The 24439-nt window shown below is 36.4% G+C and overlaps 1 protein-coding gene across 1 annotated transcript; it reads left to right on the top strand.

Moving 5' to 3' along the window:
* The first annotated feature begins 1326 nt into the window (after nucleotides 1–1326).
* On the top strand, nucleotides 1327–24439 carry EIF3M (eukaryotic translation initiation factor 3 subunit M). The gene is made up of 11 exons (XM_059406358.1): nucleotides 1327–1445; nucleotides 3803–3935; nucleotides 4884–5022; nucleotides 5304–5427; nucleotides 5584–5678; nucleotides 16683–16766; nucleotides 17720–17819; nucleotides 18454–18535; nucleotides 22553–22696; nucleotides 23717–23777; nucleotides 24245–24439. The coding sequence occupies exons 1-11, from the start codon at nucleotides 1404–1406 to the stop codon at nucleotides 24363–24365; spliced, it is 1125 nt and encodes a 374-aa protein (XP_059262341.1). The 5' UTR covers nucleotides 1327–1403; the 3' UTR covers nucleotides 24366–24439.

The following is a 24439-nucleotide window of genomic DNA, read 5'->3' as shown; positions in this document are numbered from 1 at the left end:
TCTAATAACTTCCTAACTGGTGTCACTCCTTTTACCCCAGCCCAACCTACCTCAAATTGCAATATACCTGCCAGAGTGATCCTTTGCACAGTAAAGTTTGATCTCCTCACTCTTCTGCTCAAAACATGTCAGAGCCTTGCCAATTCATTAAAAGTCAAAGCCAAAATTCTTGTTATGGCCTAGGAGACCATGATCTGGCTGGCTACGGCTATTTTCATTTGTTCTTTCCTCTTCTCTTACTTATATCCAGCCGATAGGCCTGCTTGTCCCTACCTTGCTGTTCTTATGAATTAAATACTTTATTGGGGGTTTCTTACTTCATACTTTACCTATTTTCTTCAGTTCGTAATATAAATTGAACAGTTTCCTTCCATCACTGTACCTAAAAAGGCATGAACACAAACTTATACACAAACCACCCTTTCTCTCATTTTCTTTTTTCTTTTTTTCCTTCCTCCTCCCGGTTCTGCTTTTACCTTTTTCGTAGTGCTAGTTAACAGGTGACATACAGGAATTCTTTAGTAATAGCTAGTACATTCAGTGCTCACCGTGTTTTAAGCGTTGTATATATTTTACTTAATCCTCATAACGGCACCGAGGTAAGCACTTTATTATTCTTATTTTTCCAAGAAGCTGATACACGGATGTTAAGCAGTTTCCCCAAATCACACTCCATCAAATGGTACAGCCGGGATTCCATCCCTAGGAGTTCTACTCTGGAGGCCAAGCTGTCAAACGCCATCCAGGACTGCCTTTCTTAATTACTTCGAGATGCTTGTGTCCTGCGCACCCCCTGGAACGTAAGCCGCAAGCGGGAGCTTCTTTTTGCAAACTAAGTTATCCCCCGCGCAGAGAACACTGCCTGCCAGCAGGTCCCTCAATAAACGCTGAAAAGTGGGATAAATTTTTAACCCGAAAAAAATTGTCAGGCCCAGCAAATAACTTCGTACTGCCAAGTTCCAAGGCTCTGTGGCTGGGGTGAGCAACAACAGAGGTGCCGTGCGGTGCAGCCCGAGAGCAGGCTGGCAGAGGGGCTGTGGCTGCAAAAGAACAACTATTTGAGCACAGCTTTCGTTGGCCGAACTAGCTTAAGATATCATTAAGGAGGTGAAGTAAGGCGTGAACTCACGCGAAGGATAAATACGTGACACCATGCTAAAGGCTAGAAGCAAATTGCGATACCAGGGCCGTCTCCCGGCTGAGCGCGTCCGAGAGACCCGCCCAAGTGCGCGCGCTCCCTGTCCAGTACGCGGTGGGATTGGCTCTCTGGCCCTGCCTATCTCGGTGGCCCCGCCCCGCAGGGTAACCCGGAAGCGGTTGTGAGGCCACCCCGCGGACTACAGCTCTCTTTCCGGTTGGCGTGGTTTTGTGAGCGGGGCGACTGCTGTACCCGGGCCTGCAACATGAGCGTCCCGGCGTTCATCGACATCAGTGAGGAAGATCAGGTGTGCTCCCAGGCAGCGAGTGCCTCCAGGACGGGGTTGGGGGAGACTCAGGGGTATGAAGGGTTGAGCCAGGGCCAGACGGGCGGCACGCCGCCCCGCGGAGCCCGCTCCGGGGCTCAGAGCCGCCGCTCACTTCCCACACAAGACAGTAGGGAGGGAGGCCGGCCGTGAGACGAGGCGCGGCGCTAATTTCTGGCTTGGAGTTGGGGTAGCCCGCCGACCGTTGTTTCCGACGCGTGGACTGAGGTTTTAAGGCCAGCTTCCTGGTTGGCGTCGGGACTCTTCCAGTCTGTGTCACTTCTGACGACACTACTTTTTGACTGGGAATGGTGCCTGCTTCCGTCTCCCAGACGCAGCCACATCCGGAGTGGGAGGTGGCGAGTCTTTAGACGGCGTCGGCAGTCTAGGAAAAAATTATTTTATAGTAGAGCTGGTTTTATTTTGTGATCACAGAGGCAAAGGTGACCCTATTTTAAACGGAGTCCATACTTCATATTTTTACTTGTACGAGAGTGAGAGTTCTGCAGTCTGAAAGTAGAACGTCAGTTTCACCCTCATGCTTTGAGGCATACGTGTGGTGAACCATCGTAATAATTTTTAAATTTTTTATTTCGGGCTTGGTCTTTGGTATGCATGGCGGATACTTCTAATTTTTCCCATAACAAAAGTTTAAAAAGTTGATGGGAGTTAAACCCGAAATTATTTTCTCTAAGTTTATTTTGTAGAACTGAAAACTATATTCTGTGAAGGTGTTTTATATTTTTTGCTACCCCACTAACATGGAAATTTGGTTTCTATAGAGTTGAAAACACCATTGCTATTCTAAGGTGACTCTTAGAATTACAGGTGTTGATTTTTACTCCCCATGGTAGAAGTGCAGATCCTCAGTCCTGAAGTACTAAGAAGGGGAAACGAAAGGAAGGCGATGGGGGGCCCTAGGGGAGAAGATAAGGCTAGGGAAGGAGTTGAGCACATTGGAAAGGAAAATGGGGGGGGGGGAGCATATATGATTATTAATGAAATCATGTTACTAACAAATTGACTATTGGATTACCCCAAAAAAGTATTTGATTTTAACATAGGAAAGAATTTGTAGATGGAGGTAGTTCTTGTTGATGGTCTTATTTTAGTTTTAAAGATAAGTTAGTTTCATTTCTAGTTAGGTTATGCTACTTTTGTAATACATCAGTTTGATATCAGCCATTCCTTTCAGGTAGATACGTGATTGCCTCAGAATTTCAACTTTGGTCAGATTCTGTGTTTGAGTAGACTAGGAAATGGGAGTTCAGAATTTTTTCTTTTCCTTTACTTGTCCTACTCTACAACTACTTGCAGCCAGTGAGGATGACAGATAAAAAACAATAAAATGCTCTTTGATATGGTGATGGTGGTTTCACAAAATCTAGTTTATAATACCAACTCATAGGTGAAGTTACTGTGTTATCTGAAAGGATAGGGCCATCAGATATACAAATTTAACATATCTGTTGTGGGTAGCCAAACATGTTTGTGGGTCTAGAAAACGTGATACCTGTGCATTTACTAATGGTATCCTTTCATCTCCCCGCTTAAGTTTTCATTTTATTATCGTAAATACCATCTGCATTGATGTTTGGCTGCCATAAATACCAACCCCTCAAAAGGGTGCCTTCCTGAATATTATATATATGTTTTAGAGTATAAAATGTCTGAATACCTGGATGTGACATTGTAGTTACAAGTCCCAGGGTGCATTCTGATTCAGATTTGTAGTTTGCATTCTAAAAAAAATAGTTATAAAGTAGATCCAATTTGAAAAGTATTATATTCAACACAGTCAAAGGCATCATTTTTTATCTTTGCATTTCCCAGAATGCTTGTCTCATATAGGTTCTCAAACATTTTATTAACAAATGATTACCTTCGTGAACGGCAAATGTCTCTAACTTTTTAAATTGGCTATATTATGTATAGTTGAGAATAATAAAATTTCATTTCTTTAAAACAGGTTGAATTTACCAGGTCAGATTAATTCTCCTCCACACGCAACCCCCTCATAAGCACTTTAGATATATATTAGAAGTTTTTGTGTGTACTGGAAGTTCAGCGGCAGTAGGTGGTAGGAGAGAAATTCTGAAGGTGATCCACTTGGGTCATACTGGGTTTGTGTAGCCACTTGGTTTTGTAGAGGAAAACCTGTGGCTCCTGTAGTATGTGAGGGGGACTGAGGAAGGAGAGAGGCACTTCAGCATAGTAATTTGAAGTCATTAAGTATAGTATTTACTTCTTATTTTTCCAAAAAAAAAGAATGGTTTGGTATCTTGAATTTTGGCATTGTCAGTTTTAGAAGTGTATAGCAATCTTATTTGATTCAACAGGCTGCTGAGCTTCGAGCTTATCTGAAATCTAAAGGAGCTGAAATTTCAGAAGAGAACTCAGAAGGTGGACTTCATGTAGATTTAGCTCAAATTATTGAGGCCTGTGATGTGTGTCTGAAGGAAGATGATAAAGGTTTGTTTTTAATTTTTTTGTAATGTTTCTTATTAATCAGAAAGGATCTACTTTGAAATTTTCCTGTAAAGTATATTTGTCTTGGACTTGTTAAGCCCTGTTGTCTTTTAATCTTAATCTTTGCACATACTTTCAGCTTATTCTAATCTGTTATACCTGTGAAGTAAGCCTATTTTGAGAAAACATCTTTTTTAAGAGCTAATGTTTTTTGAGTGTTAAGTGCATACACTCAATACTGGTAATTTCAGAATGAACTGAAGAAAAGTGAAGCTCTTCTTTCCTTTTCATAGTTTTACATTAATACCAAATGGGATATAATTTCCAGTAATCTAAAAGACAGTTAATTATTTGGCTGATGCCCTATTTATTGACATAAAATGGGAAATTTTGAAAATTGGGGGTCCTTAGTTAAGGTTTGAGATTAAATTTGGTTTGTAGTTAATAACTTACAGTCAGAAAGCAATGGCCCGGCCAGGAAGTTGAACACTTTCATTTCTTAGTAATTTCCTATTTATATATAAATGTTTTCTTCACTTGGGAAAGCATTTTAGCTTGACCAAAGGAGTAACTTCCAGACAACTGAATATCTTGCCAGTAAAAATTGTAACCATATATATAGACATGTATATCAGTCTTCTGTTTTACAGGTTGGAAACCAAATCTTAGATAATAATTTCCTTTTTCTTTAATAAAATGTACAGTGTTTTCTGGATGTTAGCTGTATAACAGAATTAGTTTCATTGAATTCATGTATAATATATTTTTAGCCTAATGCCTACCATTGAAGGAAGTTTCCTCTGGTAAAACTGTTTTGTAGTAGATAGATTACATCTTCCTAAAGTATCTTAACTTTAATGGTCTTTGATGTATTAAAGCACTGGAAATATATATTTAGTTAGACACATTAAGTATGATAGTATCACTCTTGTGTTATCCATACATGTGTAGATGTTGAAAGTGTGATGAACAGCGTGGTATCTCTCCTATTGATCCTGGAACCGGACAAGCAAGAAGCTCTGATTGAAAGCCTGTGTGAAAAGCTGGTCAAATTTCGGGAAGGTGAACGCCCATCTCTGAGACTGCAGTTGTAAGTTAAGAACTGAAAGAGGCTCGGTTTTTCAAGAAGCTCTTTTTATGTCGCTGTCATTTAATGGTTAAAAGCAAGAATTACAGAACTTGACTGTCACCTGTGGCTCTGACTGGTTGTGTTACCTTGGATAGGTCATTTAACCTTTCTGCACTCCATTTGCCTCCTTGTAATGTGAAGTTATTAATGGTGTCTCTGGTTTGTTGTGAGAGCAGATAATCTCAACTTAATCATCATAGTTACGCATCTGAAATACTTTTATTATTTTTTTTGTTAACCAGGCTAAGCAACCTTTTCCATGGGATGGATAAGAATACTCCTGTAAGATATACAGTATATTGCAGCCTCATTAAAGTGGCAGCATCTTGTGGGGCCATCCAGTATATTCCAACTGAGCTGGATCAAGTGAGTTACTGTGTGGAATACTTGTTCTGCTTATAAAAAGTGCAGACTGTATTATAATTAAAATAGCAAATATATATGTTCTAAATGTTACCTTTTAAATGATGAAAACTATGTTCAGCTATGCCACTAAATTCCCTCCTTTTGTCAATCCTGTAGGTTAGAAAATGGATTTCTGATTGGAACCTCACCACTGAAAAAAAACACACCCTTTTAAGGCTCCTTTATGAGGCACTTGTGGATTGTAAGAAAAGGTATTCAGAATTAACGTACTAACTTAAAACTTCACAGGCAATATAAGTAGTTGAGGCTGTTTTTAAAAACAAGTGAGCTAAGTGATTTTGCTCTGTTTTGTTCTTCACAGAGCTGCTGTAAATGTATTTCTGTAAATTTCACCTACTAAGTTAAACATTACTACAAAGTTTAAAATAGTTTTCCCCATCTTTAAATGTTTTTAAAAGCAAGACTTGCTTTTGTTCAAAAAATGGTACAACTGTTCATCTGAAAGCTCTATGTAACTTTAGATTAAGTTATTTAATGATGCTTTGATGTCTTAGTATGAGATAGTGCTACCACTTTTGTTTGGTGATAGTGAGGGACTATTAGTCAAAGTTTCCACAATCAGCCTTTTATATAAACAGTGCCCCCAAGATCAAATTTTGCAATAGACTTTACTAAATGAGTACCTATTGAGCTTCTGCAAGGTCTTGGGTTTCTAAGGTTTGTAATTCACCCTAGCAAACTTCTAGCAAACCTAAAATACTTATTCTGTATACCCAATTTTAGGATGCTTTTACCAAATGGTAGGTTTGGCTCAGTTTTCAGAACTTGTGTTAAATGATAATCTTACCTTTTTGACCTAGCTTTTCAATTTTTCTTTTCACATAATGGTTCAATACTTTTAAAAAAAGAAAAGGTAAACAGTCTTCCTTTAGTTTTATTGTTGCACAATTTTTATACTGGCTTATAGTACTGGGTATTTAATGTATTAGGGTCAACAAGGTTAATATGTTTCTAGTAAGTAATGTAAACTTTTTGCAACTATTTACATTTAACAATGTAAGAGAAAATTTTTGTTATTAAAATTGGAACGTTTTATCAGAAAAGAGAAGTAAGGGATATGCACTAATAGCCTATTTCATTCTGATCAGTGGCTACCACCTATTATAAATCAGCAGACTTATGACAGCATTCTAGCCAGTAGTCAGTAAAGTGTTAAGAGTAAATAGTTTATAACAAAGACCATTTCAAATGGAGAGAGCATTAAAAGCTGTTAGAGAAAGAATCCATATTTTCATTCATACTTCAGAAGGGCAGGCTGTGCATCTAGACTACTGGATTTCAAGTCTTGGCTCTCTTGCTTGTTGTATGACGAAATAACTTAACCATCTCTGTAACTGTTTTCAGTTTCAGAGTGGAAATAATAGTAATACTTCTCTCATAGGGCTGCTGAAAAAATAATGTTCATCTACTTTTTTTTTTTTTTTTAAGATTTTATTTATTCACTTGACAGAGATCACAAGTAGGCAGAGAGGCAGGCAGAGAGAAGAGGAAGCAGGCTCTCCGCTGAGCAGAGAGCCCGATGCAGGGCTCGGTCCCAGGACCCTGGGATCATGACCTGAGCCGAAGGCATAGGCTTAACCCACTGAGCCACCCAGGCGCCCCTATTCATCTACTTTTTAACAGTGGTTTCATTATTGGGACAGCACTCAGTAAAAGATATTCTTACAATCCTTTTCATTTTTCAAGCTCACCTTTAAAAAATTAGTCTTTTTTCTGATAGAGCAATTTAAAATGATGAGTGTTATGGTTTCCGTCTGAATGTCTAGTGCTTATCAGAGATGAGGAGTACTTACTGGATGCTCTCTGTAATTGCTGTTTAGTGGTCTAGTATGTAGAAGGGAAGTGACTTATTCTAAGGAGTTCCAAATCTAATTTTCAGAGAAATTGAAATAGAATATCAGTACCCATTTAAGCTCTACTAGACATGTCCTAATGTTAACATACTAGAAAACACCTGAAGTATTTGGTACAGATGATCACTTTTTCCTTCTTGAAACACATTCTTCGGTTGGTTTTTGGGGCCTCCATCCCTCCCTGTCATTGAAGTGTAGTTGACATACAGTACATTAATTTCAGGTGTACAACATAGTGATTCTACATTTATCTACAAGGGGCTCCTCTCCCCCCCCCCCCCTAAAGGTTTATTTGAGAGAGCAAGAGCATGCATGAATCACAGTGGGGGGTGGGCAGAGGGAGCGAATCTTCAAGCAGACTCTGCTGAGTGCGGAGCCTCATGCCAGGCTCCATCTTAAGACTGGTGATCATGACCTGAGCTGAAATCAAGAATCAGACGCTTAACTGAGCACCACCCTGGTGCTCATCAGTTCTTCTCTTCATTCACAGCTTATTTGTGGGTTCCTTCTCTCAACATTAGGATAACTTATTCCTGGGATGACTTCTGCTCAGTTACATTTATTCCGTATGCACGGTGTTTGTATTTTTTTTTGCTATGATTTTGGGTGAGGCTGAGTACTAAATGCAGATCGTTTTTTGTATCGCTAAGTTGTTAAAGTTCAGTACAAGATACTTCACATCCCTGTCCTCACCTACTAAAATGTCAGTGGTGCTTCCCAGTCATTCAAACAGCTGCAGCAGCTCCTATGCACTTAAAAATGCTCTGGAGGGCACCTGGTTGAGAGCCACTGCTGCCTGAGTGCTGTCATTCAGTCACATGGCTTTAAGTACTATTTACATGCTAGTGGTTTTCACGTGTTTATCTCCTGTATTTCTCTTCTGAACTCTACAAATACCTAGCTATTCCTGTTGAACATCTCTGTTTACTCAAAAGACATTGCCTACAACAACTGCAAAAAACCTTTTTTCTTTCTAAATCTGGGGTTTTGTTTTTTTTTACCTTCTCCAACTCAGGAAATGCCATTTCTTTGCTTCTAGTTACTCAAAACCCAAAATTGGGGTTCCTTTGTGGTTCCTGTTTTTGTCTTACACTTCATATCTAATCCAATATCAAATCCTGTCAGCTCTGATAAATCTAAAGTCAGTCAAGTTTCTCACTACTTCGGATGCTACCTTGTGGTCTAAGCTACCATTATTTCTTATTTAGATTTTTGAAGTAGCCTCTTAAATGGTCCGTGTTTGGGACAGCCAGTTCTTAATATAGCTGCCAGAAAATTCTGTTTAACATGGAAGATCGGGCTATGTTTTCCTTCTATTCAGAACCCTCCAGTGGCTTCTTCGGGAGGCAAACAAGCTTTAGAATCTTAGTACTGGCCCTTCTGCATGGAACACACTTCTCCCAGGTAGCCATGTGGCACCCTTCGGCTTCTTCAGATCTATTCTCTTGTTATTTCATCAGAAAGTACTTCTCTGCCCAGCTGTGTATATAACAATATCTCCCCACACCCTTGCATTGGTTTTGTTTCTCTCATCCCTATTTCATCATTTCTTCCTTGGACTTCTTACTAACAGACTTAATATATTTTAATGTTTATTATCTGTCCCCATTAGAATGTAAGTTCATGAGGGCAGGGACTTTATTACTCAAACAGTGTCTGACATGTGGTAGGCACTCCATATTTGTTAAATGAATGACTGTTTATGAAATATGTTGCAAAAGCAGTGGCTACAAAAGCAGAGATATACAAAAGCACATGAAGTGGTAGTTTATGGAACTAGAGTGATTAACTCTAGTTAATGATTAATCTCTAACTAGAGATTAAAAAATGTTAAAACACCTTGAAGGTATAAGATCCCTGGTTTTTTTTTTCCCCCCATTTCTGATGTTACAGAATTAGTTTCCAGTATTCAAGTGTTGGTTCCTTCATTTTTAAGAATAGGTGCAATCCTGTGATCACTCCACAGTTCCTGTTTTCCTCCACCTCTTAGCACCGTGTGACTATAGAAACTTCTTTTGACTTAAATGATACCTTTCCTTGTTTTTCTCCAATCTCTGTGGCAGTTCGTTCTCAGACAACCTTTGTAAATTATTCTCTCTGTTCCGTTAAATACTACTATTACTCAAGATTTTGTCCTAGGACCCTTTTTTCACTCTCCGTCTGGGGTCATCTCATCTATTCCCATGGCTTTTGTCATCTACTGAATGGACATCCATGTCTTTTTTTTTTTTTTTTTTTTTAAGTTTTATTTATTTGACACAGAACACACGCACGCACACAAGCAGATAGAGCAACAGGCAGAGGGAGAAGCAGGCTCCCCACTGAGCAGAGAGCCTGATGCAGGGCTCCATCCCAGGACCCCGGGATCATGACCTAAGCCAAAGGCAGCCGAATAACTGAGCCACCCAGGCACCCTTACATCCATGTCTTGAACACAGGCTTCTCTTCTGTGCATTGGAGCTTTGTGTTCAGCCGCTTTCTACCTTTTTCTGCATGTTTCCACTCAGGTATGGCACATAGCTGCCTTAAACTCAGTGTGACCAAAATGAATTGGTCATTTTTTCTCTCTCAGTCTCTTTGTTCCTAAGTGAGACATCTTGAAATGTAATCAATTTTTCTCCAGTCTGCAATCATAATGATTTTGTGAAATACAAGTTTCAGCAAATTTTTCTTGAGGATATAATGCAAAATTCATAGCATGTAAGACCTGACACAGACTCCCAGGTTACCTATTGAGGTAGCTTGGGCTTGGAGAATGTGATAATAATCATGCCATTTTTGTGTGATGTGTTGATGAACTACAAAAACTGCTTTGTTTAATGGATAGTCCCTCCCTCTGTTTCCTCCCAGCACACAAACCTTTCCTCTTGGTTATCACACCCAGGATGTCGTGAACTTGTGTCCGCTGTAAGAGCACCCTGCTCTTTCCCAGTCTAGACCAGGGGCTGGCACCTTTTTGTATGGTCCTCGAGCTAAAAGTGGTTTTCACTGTTTTAAATGGTTAAGAAAGAAAATCAAAGGGAGCATGACATATGAACATTATATGAAATTCAAATTTCAGTGTCCATAAAATTCTATTGAAACAGTCATACTTAACTCTTTTATGTATTGTCTATGGCTACTTTTGCCAAGACTAAAGTAGTTGCAGCAGAGACCACTGTGGCCTACAAACCTAAGGTACTTCCTGGCTGACTCTTCACAGAAAGTTTGCCTGCCCTTGGTCTAGATGACCTACACTCAACTTCATGTCTCTGCCTAAAGCACTACTGTCATGGTGAGGTTAAATGCCTCTCTCCTACAGCACCTTCTGCTTTTATCATGGCATAAAACAGCCTCAGAGGTTTGTGAGGTTGTACATTCAGTGAAGGCTAGGAACCTTAATCTGTCAACTATTGTGCATGCCCAGGGTATTTGGTGCATTATGGGCCCTGGATGAATAAATGCTGCCCAACCTAAGAAAGGTAGAAGAGGATGGCTATTTTATTCAAATAAACAAGTTGCTGTCACGTTGCTGATTTAAATTTTAAGATTGGTTTTTGCCCAATACACGTAAAATGTAATTTTTTTTCCTGCTTCTGAATTACAATTCTGAGATGCACTTTGCCCTTTTAGTAAGAATGCTTGTATCTATGGGTCCCCTCCTTCATTATTTTACTTATGTTGGTGGTTAATGAGTGCAAATCATGTAACATTTTTTTTGAGCCTTGATTGTATGTCAGACACTGTGCACTTTAAATGAAATTTTTTATCTGGTATTTGTGAATTCAGGTCTCTAGCTTATAAGATACATTAGGTTGAAATATATTGTGGTTGCTAAAACTGGAAAATGAAATGCACCTGTGTTTGTAGAGGATCTCAAGATAATTAACAATGAGTAAAACAGGTTTTCATTAAAATTTCTTCAGATTCTTAGAGTTCTGTCACTATATATAAGATGCTGGTTACCACTTAACCACTTCTGTATTTACATTTGTATTTTTTTTTAAAGATCTATTTTATTTTATTTTTAAAGCTTTTATTTATTTATTTGTCAGAGAGAGAGCACAAGCAGGGGGACCAGCAGGCAGAGCAGGCAGAGGGAGAAGCAGGTTTCCCGCTGAGCTGAGTGAGAGCCCAATGCGGGACTCGATGCCTGCACCCTGGGATCATGACCTGAGCCTGAAGGCAAACACTAAACAGACTGAGCCACCCAGGCATCCCAAGATTTATTTATTTTAGAGCAAAAGTAGGGGGAACAGGGAGAGAGAATCTCGGGCTGACTCCTCATTGAGCATGGAGCCTGTCATGGGTCTTGATTCTACGACCCCAAGATCACCACCTGAACTAAAACCAAGAGTCAGACACTGCGCCACTGAGGCACCCCTACATGTGTGTATTTTAATAAACCTTAGTTTGTAGAAGTTTTTAAAATACCATTTAATTTTTTAAAATAAATTATACAGCTCCTACTACAGCCAGTTCTTAATATAGCTGCCAGAAAGTTCTGTTTAATGTGGAAGATCAGATTATGTTTTCCTTCTGTTTTGCCCAAGTTGAATTGAATATAACTGTCCAATGATTCTTCAGTTTAAAGGAAGAAATAAAGGGTAAAGATAAACATTTTCTGAGACCTCAAATTGAATGAATACATTTTGTGCTTTTTACTACAACTGAAATTGATCATCTGCATCATTTTAAGGATAATTTAATTGGAAGAATATTTTTAGTAGAGTTACTTAAATACATGGCGTGGGCTCAACTTTGGCCATGCCATTCTAATAATTTCTAGAACACAAAACTTTTTTCCCACCTAAGTCCTCTGTACTTGGTCTTCCCTTTGCCCAGAAGTTACCCAGCCTTCACCTCCAACACTTTTTATGGCCAATTATTTTATTTTACATCCTTTAAATTTTCATCTTATATGTCATTCCTTTAAAGAGAGGCTTTCCCTGTGTACTCCCTATCTCTGCTTGTGTTACTCTTTTATATCACTATTTGTTTCTTTCATGGCACGCACTTATGGTGGGATTTTTTTTATCACTTTATTTTTTCATCCTAATAAGTACTCTAATCCCCATTCCCTGTTTCACCCATCCCAACCCCCCACCTCCCTCTGATAACCATCAGTTTATTCTTGGGTTGAGAGAATGTTTCTTGGTTTGTCTCCCCCCACCCCCCACCTTTGCTTTCTTTCTTAAATTCTGCATATGAGTGAGATCATATGGTATTTGTCTTTCTGTGACTGACTGACTTATTTAGTATTCTTTAGTTCTATCCATGTTGCAAATGCCAAGTGTTGTTTTTTTTTTTTATGGCTAAATAATATTCTCCTGTGTTTGTATATATATATACACACACACGTATATTTATCTTTATCCATTCATTTATTCATGGGCACTTGGGCTGCTTCCACAGTTTGGCTGTTGTAAATAATGCTGCTGTAAACACAGGAGCACGTGTATCCCTTTGAATACAAACAGGCTGTGCCAGTTTGCATTCCCACCAGCAGTGCACAGGGCTTCGCCAACACTTGTTTCCTGTGTTTGATTAGCCATTCTGACAGGTGTGAGGTAACATCTCATTGCAATTTTGATTTTCATTTCTCTGATGATGAATAACATTGAGCATCTTTTCATGTGTCTGTTGGACATCACCCATTTTTTAATTGGATTATTTGTTCTTTGTGTGTTTGAGTTGTATTAGTTCTTCATATATTTTGGATCCTAACCCTTTATCAGATATATCATTTGCAAATATCTTCTCCCACTCTGTAGGTTGCCTTTAGTTTTGTTAATTTTTTCCTTTGCTGTGCAGAAACTTTTTATTTATGATGTAGTTCCAGTAGTTCATTTTTGCTTTTGTTTCCCTTGCTTTGGGAGACAGAGCTTAAAATACATTGCTACATCTGATGTCAGAGAAATTAATGCCTGTGGTCCCTTCTAGGATTTTTATGGTTTCAGGTCTTACATTTGGATCTTTAATCCATTTTGATTTTATTTTTGTGTAAAGTCCAGTTTCATTCTTTTACTTGTAGCTGTCCAGTTTTTCTAGCACCATTTGTTTTTACCCATTGGATATTCTTTTCTCTTTTGTCAAAGATTAATCAACCATGTAATTGTGGGTTTATTTCTGGGTTTTCTCTTCTATTCCATTGATCTATGTGTCTGTTAAGTACCATACTATTTTAACCATCTCTTCATCTTGTAATATGAAATCTGGAATTGTGAAACTTCTGGCTTTTTCTTTTTCAAGATTGCTTTGGCTGTTTTGTGTGTGTGTGTGTGTGGTTCCATTCAAATTTTAGAATTGTTCTAGTTCTGTGAAAAATGCTGTTAGTATTTTGATAGGAATTGCATTAAATGTGTTTTAATAGGAATTGCATTAAATGTGTTTTAATAGGAATTGCATTAAATGTGTCAATTCTTCTGGGGTAGTGTAGACATTTTAACAGTGTTCTTCCAACCCATGAGCATGTAAATGTCTTTTCATTTCTTTGTGTTATCTTGAATTTCTTTTATCGATGTTTTATCATTTTCAGAGTAGAGGTCTTTCACCTCTTCGGGTAAATTTATTCCTAGTCATTTTGTCATTTTTTTGTGTGATTGTAAATGAGATTGTTTTCTTAATTTCTCTTTCTGTTGCATCACTGTTAGTGTATAGCAATACAGCACATTTTTGTACATTAATTTTGTATCCTGTGAATTTACTAATTTCATTATCAGTTCTAGTAGTTTTTTGGTAGAGTCTTTTGGGTTTTCTGTATATAGTATCTTGTCATCTGCAAATAATGAAAGTTTTGCTTCTTTACCAGTTTGGATGCCTTTTATTTTTTTACGTTGTCTAATTGCTGTGTCTAGGAGTTCAGTATTGTGTTGAATAAAAGTGGTGAGAGTGGACATCCTTATCTTCTTCCTGGCCTCAGGGGAAAAGCTCTCAGTTTTTCGCCATTGAGTATTTTGTTGGCTGTGGGTTATTTGTATAAGGCCTTGTTTATGTTCAAGTATGTTCCCTCCAGATCTGCTTTGCAGAGGGTTTTATCACAAATGGATATTATAGGGGCACCTAGGTGGCTCAGTTGGTTAAGCGTCTGCCTTTGGCGCAGGTCATAATCCCAGGGTCCTGGGATCGAGACTCCCATTGGTCCCCTTGCTCAGCAGGGAGCCTGCATCTCCCTCTGCCTGCTGCTCTCTCTGCTTGTGCTCAAACTCTTTCTCTTTCTGACAAATAAATAAAATCTTAAAAAAGAAAAATTAATAGGAAATTAACTTTTAAAAAAATGGATGTTGTACTTTGCCATCTGCTTTTTCTTCATCTATTCAAATGATCGTATGGTCCTTATCCTTTCTGTTATTGGTGTGATAAATCACACTGATTGCTTTGTGAATATTGAACCACTCTTGCATCTGTGGAATAAATTCCATTTGATCACGAAATATGATTTTCTTAATGTATTGTTGGATTTGGTTTGCTAATATTTTGTTGCGGATTTTTGCATCTATGTTCATGAGAGATTGGCCTGTTGTTCTCCTTTTTTGTGACGTCTTTATGTGGTTTTGGTATCAGGTCTTACAGAATGAATTTGGAAGTTTTCCTTTTCTATTTTTTGGAGTAGCTTGACAAAAATTGGTATTAACTCTTCTTTAAATGTTCTGTAGAATTTTCCTGCAAAGCCATCTGATCTTGGAGAGTTTTGTTTTTTTGTTTTTTTGAGAGTTTCTAAATTACTGGTGCAAGTTCATTGCTGGTAAGGTCTGTTCAAACTACATATTTCTTCCTGCTTTAGTTTTGGTAGGTTATAGGTTTCTAGGAATTTACCTATTTCTTCTGACTTGTCCAGTTTGTCTGTATGTAGGTTTTCATAATACTCTGTTAAAATTGTTTATTTCTGTGGTGTTGGTTGTTACTTTTCTTCTTAGTGATTTTGAGACACCTCTCTTTTTTTCTTAATGTATTTTGCTAAAGATTTATCAATCTTATTGATCTTTTTCAGAGAATGAGCTCCTGGTTTCATTAATTTGTTCTGTTGGCTTTTTTTAGTTTTTATATTATTTATTTCAGTTCTGATCTTTATTATTTCCTTCCTTTTGCTGGATTTGGATATTAAATTCTTTTTCCAGGTCCTTTAGGTATAAGGTTAGGTGGTTCATTTGCAATTTTCTTGCTTCTTGAGAGTTGGTCTGTATTGCTATAAACTTCCCTCTTATTGCACTTTTGCTGCATCCCATAGATTTTGGACCGTTGTGTTTTCATTTTCACTTGTTTCCATGTAATTTTTGATTTCCTCTTTGATTTCTTGGTTGACCGAGTCATTGCTTAGGAGCATGATATTTAACCTCCATGTACTAAGCTTTTCTTAGATTTCTTTTTCTTATTGTTGATTTCTGGTTTCATAGCATTGTGGTCAGAAAAAAAATGTATGGTATGACTTTGGGTTTTGTTTTTTGGTTTTTGTTTTTTTTAATTTGTTGAGACCTGTTTTGTGGCCTAATATGTGATCTATTCTGGAGAATGTTTTTTGTGTACTTGAAAAGAATGTATTCTGTTTTAGGTTGGAATGTTCTGAATATAGCTGTTAAATCCTTGTGGTCCAGTGTGTCATTCAAAGCCACTGTTTCTTTATCAATTTTCTGTTTGATCTGTCCATTGATGTAAGTGGGGTGTTGAAGTCCCCACTATTATTATACTACTATTGATTTTTTTTTATGTTATTAACTGTTTTATATTTGGGTACTCCCATATTGGGTGCATAAATATTTACAGTTGTTAAATCCTCTTGTTGAATTGTCCCATTTATGATTATATAGTATTCCTCTTTGTCTCTTGTTACAGTTTGTGTTTTTAGGTCTATTTTGTCCAATATACGTATTGCTATCTAAGCTTCTTTTGACATCCCTTTGCACATTAAGTGCATTTTCTGGTCTGAAATGAGTCTTTTGTAGGCAGCATATAGTTGGGTCTTGTTTTTTTAATCCACTCAGTCACCCTCTTTCTTTTGATTGTTTAGTCTTTTCAGCAGTCAGAGTAATTATTTATGTATATTTATTGCCAATTTGTTACTTTGTGATTGTTTCTGTAGATTTTCTCTGATCCTTGCTTTCTTTCCCAGTTTGTTGGCTTCTAGTGATATACTTGGATTCCTTTCTCTTTCTTCTTTGCATATCTGTTACTGGTTTTTCATTTCTAGCTACCATCATGCCATTTATTTGTTAGCTGTTACTTTTCCTTAGTTGTTGGTCTTTCCTACTAGAAGGAAAATTTGTGTGACTTTTCCCATAGAGCAGGACCATGTCTCTTGGTAACCAGTGTATGTATCATCAACATGTAATGATATTCTGAAATTTCTAAAGCAACATTTCTTTTTAGTGATGCTGCTTCAAAGGTCATGGTGGAATTGCTAGGAAGTTACACAGAGGACAATGCTTCCCAGGCTCGAGTTGATGCCCACAGGTAATATTGAACATGTTGTCTTTCTGATGGGGGCTACCTGCAGCTTGGAGGTTGAGCTCCAGCAGAACTTATGTTTGCATCTCCCAGCCCAGGGATCCCGAGCCATTTGATACTGTGTGGAATCGGGTGATTCCAGTGTAGTTACTAAAATCCAGGGCTTGGTATTGGAATAACCATAGATTGTATGTGGAATAGCCACATCATACTTTCTGGTTGAGGTATTGCTGGTTTGGGTGTGATGACCCCAGCCTGAGTAGTAGAACCTAATTTCGGGTTGATTTTATCTTAATGTTAAAGTGTGTAGATGAGGAAAGGTTGGTAGCATGCTAATAGTTAGCCCATTGCTAATGAGAATAAGGGCTTCAGACAATCCTAGGTCTATTTAGTAGCAATAATAATGGAATCAGTTTTTAAATCTGAGAAACAGAAATAACTTGTCTATAGGGTATGGCTTTACAGGGACCTAGGTGTTGCTAGAAAGTGTAGTTTGTGGGAAAGATATTTAACTCTGAGGTAAGACTGTTTGCATTCAAATACTCCACCACTTAATTAGTACTTTCTGGGCAAGTTCTTTTGGGCGCCTGTTTCATCACTGATAAGAGGCATGATAACTAGTGTGTCAGGGTGTGTGAGGTTAAGTGAGGTAATGCACAGAAAGCACTCTGTCTTGCACCTGGGAGGGTGCTGCTGCTGTTTTACTATTTCACTATTTTGGTCATGCTTTCTCTCCGCCTATGTTTTTGCTTACAACCACTTTATTATTATATTTTGTTAAAATAGATATAGCTGTTTTTTTGGCCTGTTTTAATCTCAATTCTGTAGCTTTTTTTTATGCTGTGTATATTAACTCTTAGATATTTTACTGAATTAAATATATTTTGCAATCTCTAAAAGTTGGTGAAAAGTTTCTGAATCTCAGGACTCTAAGCTTGTATTTTTGTTTTTTAACAAAGGTGTATTGTACGAGCATTGAAAGATCCAAATGCATTTCTTTTTGACCATCTTCTCACTTTAAAACCAGTCAAATTTTTGGAGGGCGAGCTTATTCATGATGTAAGTACTTTATCTTTAATGTGAAAAATGTTCTTTTTCCTTAATGTAACATATTGAAGCAGAACTCTTTGTATTAATGAACATGACTGTTAGATCTAGAAAGAGATCTAACATTTTGCTTGATTTTTTTTTAATATCAAGAACAGAATGAAATTTAGGACCAGCCTTTTTTTCCAGTCACTGAATGTACCTGTTCTTTTTCCCTTTGCTTCATCTCCATACTTGCCTGACTATTACGGACATAAGTAATAGGAATTTCTTTTTATATGCAGTGTCAGGTAGCCCGTTAGAAGATAAATCTGTTATTTAAGAACACATGAACACACTTCTCAAGTATAAGTATAAATACATTTTGGATTAGTTTCCATCTGCATTGTGCTGTTCCCACCGTCTTTCAGGATAGCTTACTTAGAGTTCACTGTACTTTAGAGTTCACTGTATTAACTGATTCTTCATCTAAATGAGTCTTAATGAAAGCAAATGGTTTGGATGGTAATTTGATCAAACAGATTGCTATTTCTACACTAAAAGAAGCATTGAGAGTTTTATTGCTGAGAATTAATGTCTTAAAAATGCGTTGAGTATAAATCTTGATTCTATATTGAATAATTTATCTTTATTTTTCTATCTATAGCTTTTAACCATTTTTGTGAGTGCTAAACTGGCATCATATGTCAAGTTCTATCAGAATAATAAAGACTTCATTGATTCACTTGGTAAGTTTTGGAGTTTATTCTTTGTGGGGGTATAAAGAAAGATGGGAACATGTTCTTCAAGAACTCTCATGTACTATAAAATCCAGCAAATAGGACTTTGGCCTTTTGTTTAGATTATCCTAACCAGTGAAATATGATAAAACAAGAACAAACAGTGAACAGTTTAAAAGATTATTCAGAATGAATTGGAAATCAGAAACAAGAAGGAGGTAGCATTTGTGGTGGAAAGAGCATGAAACTAGGAGTTAGAAAACCTAAGCCTTTTTTTTTTTCTCTCTATAAGAAGGTTGTTGGACTTTGGGCCCTCCTATGAGGTCTACTAGACCATGCTTCTTTGAGGTCAAGTTCTAGCAAGAAGCAGGTGTTGGAGCAGATTCAGATAGAAGTAGTACCACTGATACATGTGTTTTTAAATTGTGGAATGGAGGATGGAGCAGAAAAGCAACTTAAAGGATCACCATTACCTTGATCACGGTGGTGACTTTTAGAAGTACTTATTTTAACAGCTGACAAAATTTGATGACTTACAGCTACTTTATTATTTAAAATAGAATTGTTTATAAAAGACCCTTATTCTTTATATTTTTGGTAATGTTTAAAAAAGAAGCCATAGTTACATAATTGAAACAAGTGGGTTTTTCCCCCCTGTAATATATTTTATTCTTAGTACACACTTCCTCCTTGATATTAACAAATTCTAGAAGTATATGTATTGTTAAGCAAATCTAAGTGAAGCTGTGGGTAGAATTAGAAATCGAATTACATGATGGGAGAAACTTTCTTTACTACAGTTTGTTTCATCTTTGAATTTTTTTCTAGAGAATCAGAGCTCTGCATTTGCCAAACTGAATTTAATCTCATCCTCATTGAGCAAATTCCATATATATTCAGTATTTAATTTCCTTCAGCATGTTTTTAACATACTGAAATTACAAAGAGAAAAATTAGAAAATCTGTAGTTGAACAGATTTAAATTGATCTAAAATCACCAGGTTTTTTTGGAGACTAAAGTCAACTATGAAACTGAGGTACTTTGTTTTTCTGCTAGGCAATAATCAAAACATCTTAGTGGTTTGTTATATTTTCCATGTTAATAATGAATTGTTAGTCTCATGGTTTGAGATATGGGTGAAGGAACTCATTTATAATCTATTTTGATTATACTTATTATCCTCAATTTGGCAATCATTAATTCCTATCATATGTATATTTTGTGCAGCCATTGGAATTGGGGAAGATTAAATTATTCTGAACATAATAAGGCATTTGAAATATACCAAGATAAAGTAGATGCAAGTGTGTTTGTGTAGAATGCTTTGCCAGGTGCACTAGACCCAGAAAACCACATTCTGTCCCAGTTAATTTGTTTTGTGGCATGAAGCTATGTGATGGAATGTTAATGTCAGCAACCTCTTTATTTACGCACCAAGGAAAAAGGAGTAGTAATTAACACTTTGACACTCCCCCATTGATGTGTAATTGACTGTTTCAAAGGAGCACTGGTTCATAAGCTATTGCATGCATTAAAATTACGTTTTCTATATTGCAGCATTTTAAGACGGGTCAGTGACAATGCAGAAATTGCTCAATGATGCACATTTTTTTATTACTGCATTAAGGTTTTGACATATTAGTAATGAATAAATGTTTCCATAAAATTAGATTTTTTTTATAACTTTAAAATTGAAATATGACACGGAACACTGTGACTTCCTCTTTGAAGGTAATGTTCTAGTTTCATGAAACAAAGCACAGCTTTCTACAAGTCTTGAACTCATACTTCACTGGCTTAATAGTATTGATTTTGAGAACAAGTTCTAACATGCAGGTTTCCACATGTAAGATAGATAATGGTTTTACATAATCACTCTAGAAATAATCTTCATTTCTCTGATAAATTCTTAAATTTATGGTAAGCTTATAACTACACAAAGAGTAGCAGTAAAATAGTATTTCGATTATATCTCAGAAACTTGGGGAGTATCATTTTATCGTACTAAAAGAGATGCCCAGAGAACTGGCAATGTTAGGGAATTTTCTTATATTTAAAAATATTGGGAAAAATCTTTAGTAGTTCTCTGTGATAGGAAAAACATAACGTTTCTAATTTATGGTGCCAACTGGGAGTCCAGTCCCTGTTTTGCCTTCTAGTTTTCTTGAACATGTATGCAAATAAGCTATCTTCTATTAGAAAATTGTAAAAGATGCTTTTGGCAAAACATCTTATTAAATGTGTTTATATTTGACTTTACATGTATTGTTAACATTTATTACAATTGAAAGTCTGGTTACAAATGTCTAGATTCTACAGGTGGCATCACTTTATCAAAACACTTTGTTTTATTAACACTGACAACTTGGGCCAACAGTAAGCATTATCCTGTGTCAACTGAATTGCCCTAACATGTCTACATGTAATCTGGTGTTATACAGTTGCTACCTTCTTGCTTCAGAAAGTTAATCAGCATCTAATTTGCATTTGTTAATTAGGGTTAATGTGCACTAATTGATTTTTTGATGCTTGTAGATTTCCATTAAACCCAGTTAGCAATACTTACCTTAGATACCTCATTCATTTGAGTTATGATGATCATGTTTTTGTTGAATCTGTGCCAAATAGAAAGCCTGCATCATAATTACAGCTAATTAACAGATGATTATGCCCTGTATTAATGGGCTTCCCTTGTCTTCTGCTAATATGTGTTATAAATTTCAAGTTTATTTATGGAGTGCTTAGAACTTTTTTAACAATAGAAACTTGAGGCTCTTAATTATTAGAGGGTACATGATCAATCATTTGCTCAGTTTACATAATTTAAAATTTTAGAGAACAGGAATATATAATTTTAGATTAATTTTAGAAACTTGTTTTTATAAGTTAGCATCAAGTCAAGTATATATGATACTGTGTTATAATTCAGTTTCCACTAGGAATTGGCAATAATTAGATATTTAGGATTTATAAATATTTGTGTGTATTACTAGTCATTTATAAGCAAATGTATTTTTTAGGCCTAGTACTGACACTTTGACTAATTAAGTCATTTACTCTCTTGGCTCTTCAGCTTTCTTATTTTTTAAAATGAAAGCATCAGGACTGGGTAATTTATTAGGTTTCCTTTTGGGTCTAATAGTTGTTTGTGATCTCAATAATTGTTAACAGCATGCTTCACTAGAAGTTATAAGGCAAAATTGGAATTATTTATGCAGTTTTATACTTCAGGTATCACTCTTTATGGTACTATTTAATTTTATCTAGTAATCAGTGTAGCCTATAATTGCTAAGTGATAAACACACTTTTGACTTAACTGTTAAATCCAGAGTGACCTGGGAAATGGAATGTTTTCATAACTGAATGTATATAAAAATATTTTAAGGCTTTGTGTGTACTAGTAATACTAACAGAACAAAAAGATAAGGAATCCTGTGTTTAAATGGAGAGCAAATAGTAAAAATAAGCTTAAATAATTAAATAAGAAATTTTAAGAAAGATTTTATTTATTTATTTGACAGAGAGAGACAGCTAGAGAGGGAACACGAGCAGGGGGAGTGGGTGAGCGAGAAGCAGGCTACCTGCTGAGCAGGGAGCCCTACGCAGGGCTCCATCCCAGGGATCATGACCCAAGCTGAAGGCAGAGGCTTCACAACTGAGCCACCGAGGCACCCCTAAAAATATTCTTATGAAATAAACTTTGTACATTTTATCTCCTATAATGTGTAAGTGTAAAAAATGAAATGTGCAGAAGTTCTAGGACTTAAGCAAAATACCATTTTATAGCCCATTCTTAACTTTAAACCTGTGACCTTTGGCACTGTAGCTGTAAAGAAATGTAGATCTAGAAAAATAATTGTAATACTCCATAATTAACTGTAGAGTGAGTTTATGGTTTGTAAATATAAGCAGCTTTGTCAGAATTACTCTGTAAATGCTCAGTGACTTTTGACACAGGAGTTGTAATTGTGCAGATCTTTAACTAGTCTGGATGTTCATCAGACTTTACCACTGTGTTATTCAGGTCTATTACATGAACAGAATATGGCAAAAATGAGACTGCTTACTTTTATGGGAATGGCAGTGGAAAATAAAGAAATTTCTTTTGACACAATGCAGCAAGAACTTCAGATTGGAGCCGATGATGTTGAAGCATTTGTTATTGATGGTAAGACAATTAGACTGTTTTCATTTTTTTCCTAGAATTTCTCTCTTTTACCTTGTGAAATATAAGATTTTATATCTTGGGATCCCTGGCTCACTCAGACCTTACGACTCCTGATCTCAGGGTCATGAGTTCAAGCCCCATGTTCAGCATGGAGTCTGCTTAAGAAAACAAAAAAAGATTTTGTATTTTGAAGTTGAGTTGTATTCTGACAAAGCTGGGTTCTTTTGTAGCAGATATGTATGTATAGACTTGTAGAGTGTATTTTTAGTAGAATGAAGATTCAGTGGAAATACAAATTGCTCTGTGGGTTTTTGGTATTCTGTCCCTTGAAATCATACAAAGTAAAAGTCTTTAGACCGTATACCATAGTGGTTAAGAGCCGAGATTTTAGTATTAGACCTGGGTTTGAAGGCCAGGTCTTCCTTTGTGAAACAGTAGTGTAGGGAGTTAATATGTGGTTGGGAGGATTAAATGAATTAATGCAAGTAAAGCACTTTATTTAGCCCAGTGCCTGGCACATAGTAAATGATCTGTAAATATTAATCATAATCCATTTTTTATCATTGGCTAGAAACAGGACCTTTACCAACAATTACATTATAAAACGATTTAATTGTTACTCAGATTTTTCTCCTGGGCTTCTAAGTTTGGAAAGTTGGGAGAATTATCCAGTCAAGATTAACGTACAGAACTACTGACATGGTTTCTTTTTAATGCTGTAAGTCTCAAACTGTCCTATAAAGGAAATTGTTTTCTCCCATATGGAATTGTAGGGGAGAACACTTAGAATACTTAATAAAAACTGTGATATTTAGTATAGATTCACCCAGCAAGCAGAGGACAAATGTGTGACCTTCCTCTTGGTTCCATCACACTATTGCGTTTGTGACTAGATTCAGAGGGCTGTTTTATAAAATGATGTTTGAAAATTGTCAAGTTTATTGTGGTTTAGTTTTATATCTCAGCTGTTTTTCTTGGGGATTTTCCATATAACATATCATGTAAAATATCTTTTTTCAGCAGTAAGAACTAAAATGGTCTACTGCAAAATTGATCAGACCCAGAGGAAAGTAGTTGTCAGGTAAGACACACTTTAAGACTTTGCAGCATTTTGTAGAACAGTTTAGTTTGTTCTGATTATTTCACTTAAATGTTTAGAGAACCAAGGTGGTGTTCTTAATCCATTGACTGTAGTTAAATAGTTGCTATTTATCATAATTTTATTAAAGTTCAGACTGAATGTGATTAGCTTATTTAATGAAAGAGTCCTATTTTCCAGCACATTTCATTTAATGGCTTAGCATTGGCTAGAATACTAATGACTTTTGTGTCTGGTTTATGTAGTTCAGGAAAGTAGAAGGTTTAGGATCAATTTGATAAAGACTTTTTTTAAATAATTTAGAATGATAAGAGAAGAATTAGAAGCTTAGGTCTTTCATGTGTATTTAACCTTGTTTTTAACTAGATACAAGTGTGTAGTATTGTAAAAGAATGCCAGAAGGATAAAAAGTTGACGAATAACTTTGTTTTTAATTTTTCAATTTTTAGTCATAGTACACATCGGACATTTGGAAAACAGCAGTGGCAACAACTGTATGACACACTAAATGCCTGGAAACAAAACTTGAACAAAGTGAAAAACAGCCTTTTGAGTCTTTCTGATACATGAATTTTTATGCTATATATAAAATTTTGTTGTTTTTGGAAAAAATCTAAATCCTAGTAAAACAAACTGAAATTTGA

The sequence above is a fragment of the Mustela nigripes genome, chromosome 1 (genome assembly GCF_022355385.1).
Source record: "Mustela nigripes isolate SB6536 chromosome 1, MUSNIG.SB6536, whole genome shotgun sequence".
Classification (NCBI taxonomy): Eukaryota; Metazoa; Chordata; class Mammalia; order Carnivora; family Mustelidae; genus Mustela; species Mustela nigripes.
The sequence above is the reverse complement of the archived record's forward strand: the minus strand, read 5'-3'. Positions and strand labels throughout refer to the sequence as shown.

Excerpts from the sequence above, each read along its gene's own strand:
- EIF3M (XM_059406358.1), top strand. The coding sequence starts at position 1,404 with ATGAGCGTCCCGGCGTTCATCGACATCAGTGAGGAAGATCAG. Across the intron at positions 5,428-5,583 it reads TTCCAACTGAGCTGGATCAA|GTTAGAAAATGGATTTCTGA; the intron begins GTGAGTTACTGT and ends TCAATCCTGTAG. Across the intron at positions 16,767-17,719 it reads GCTCGAGTTGATGCCCACAG|GTGTATTGTACGAGCATTGA; the intron begins GTAATATTGAAC and ends TTTTTAACAAAG.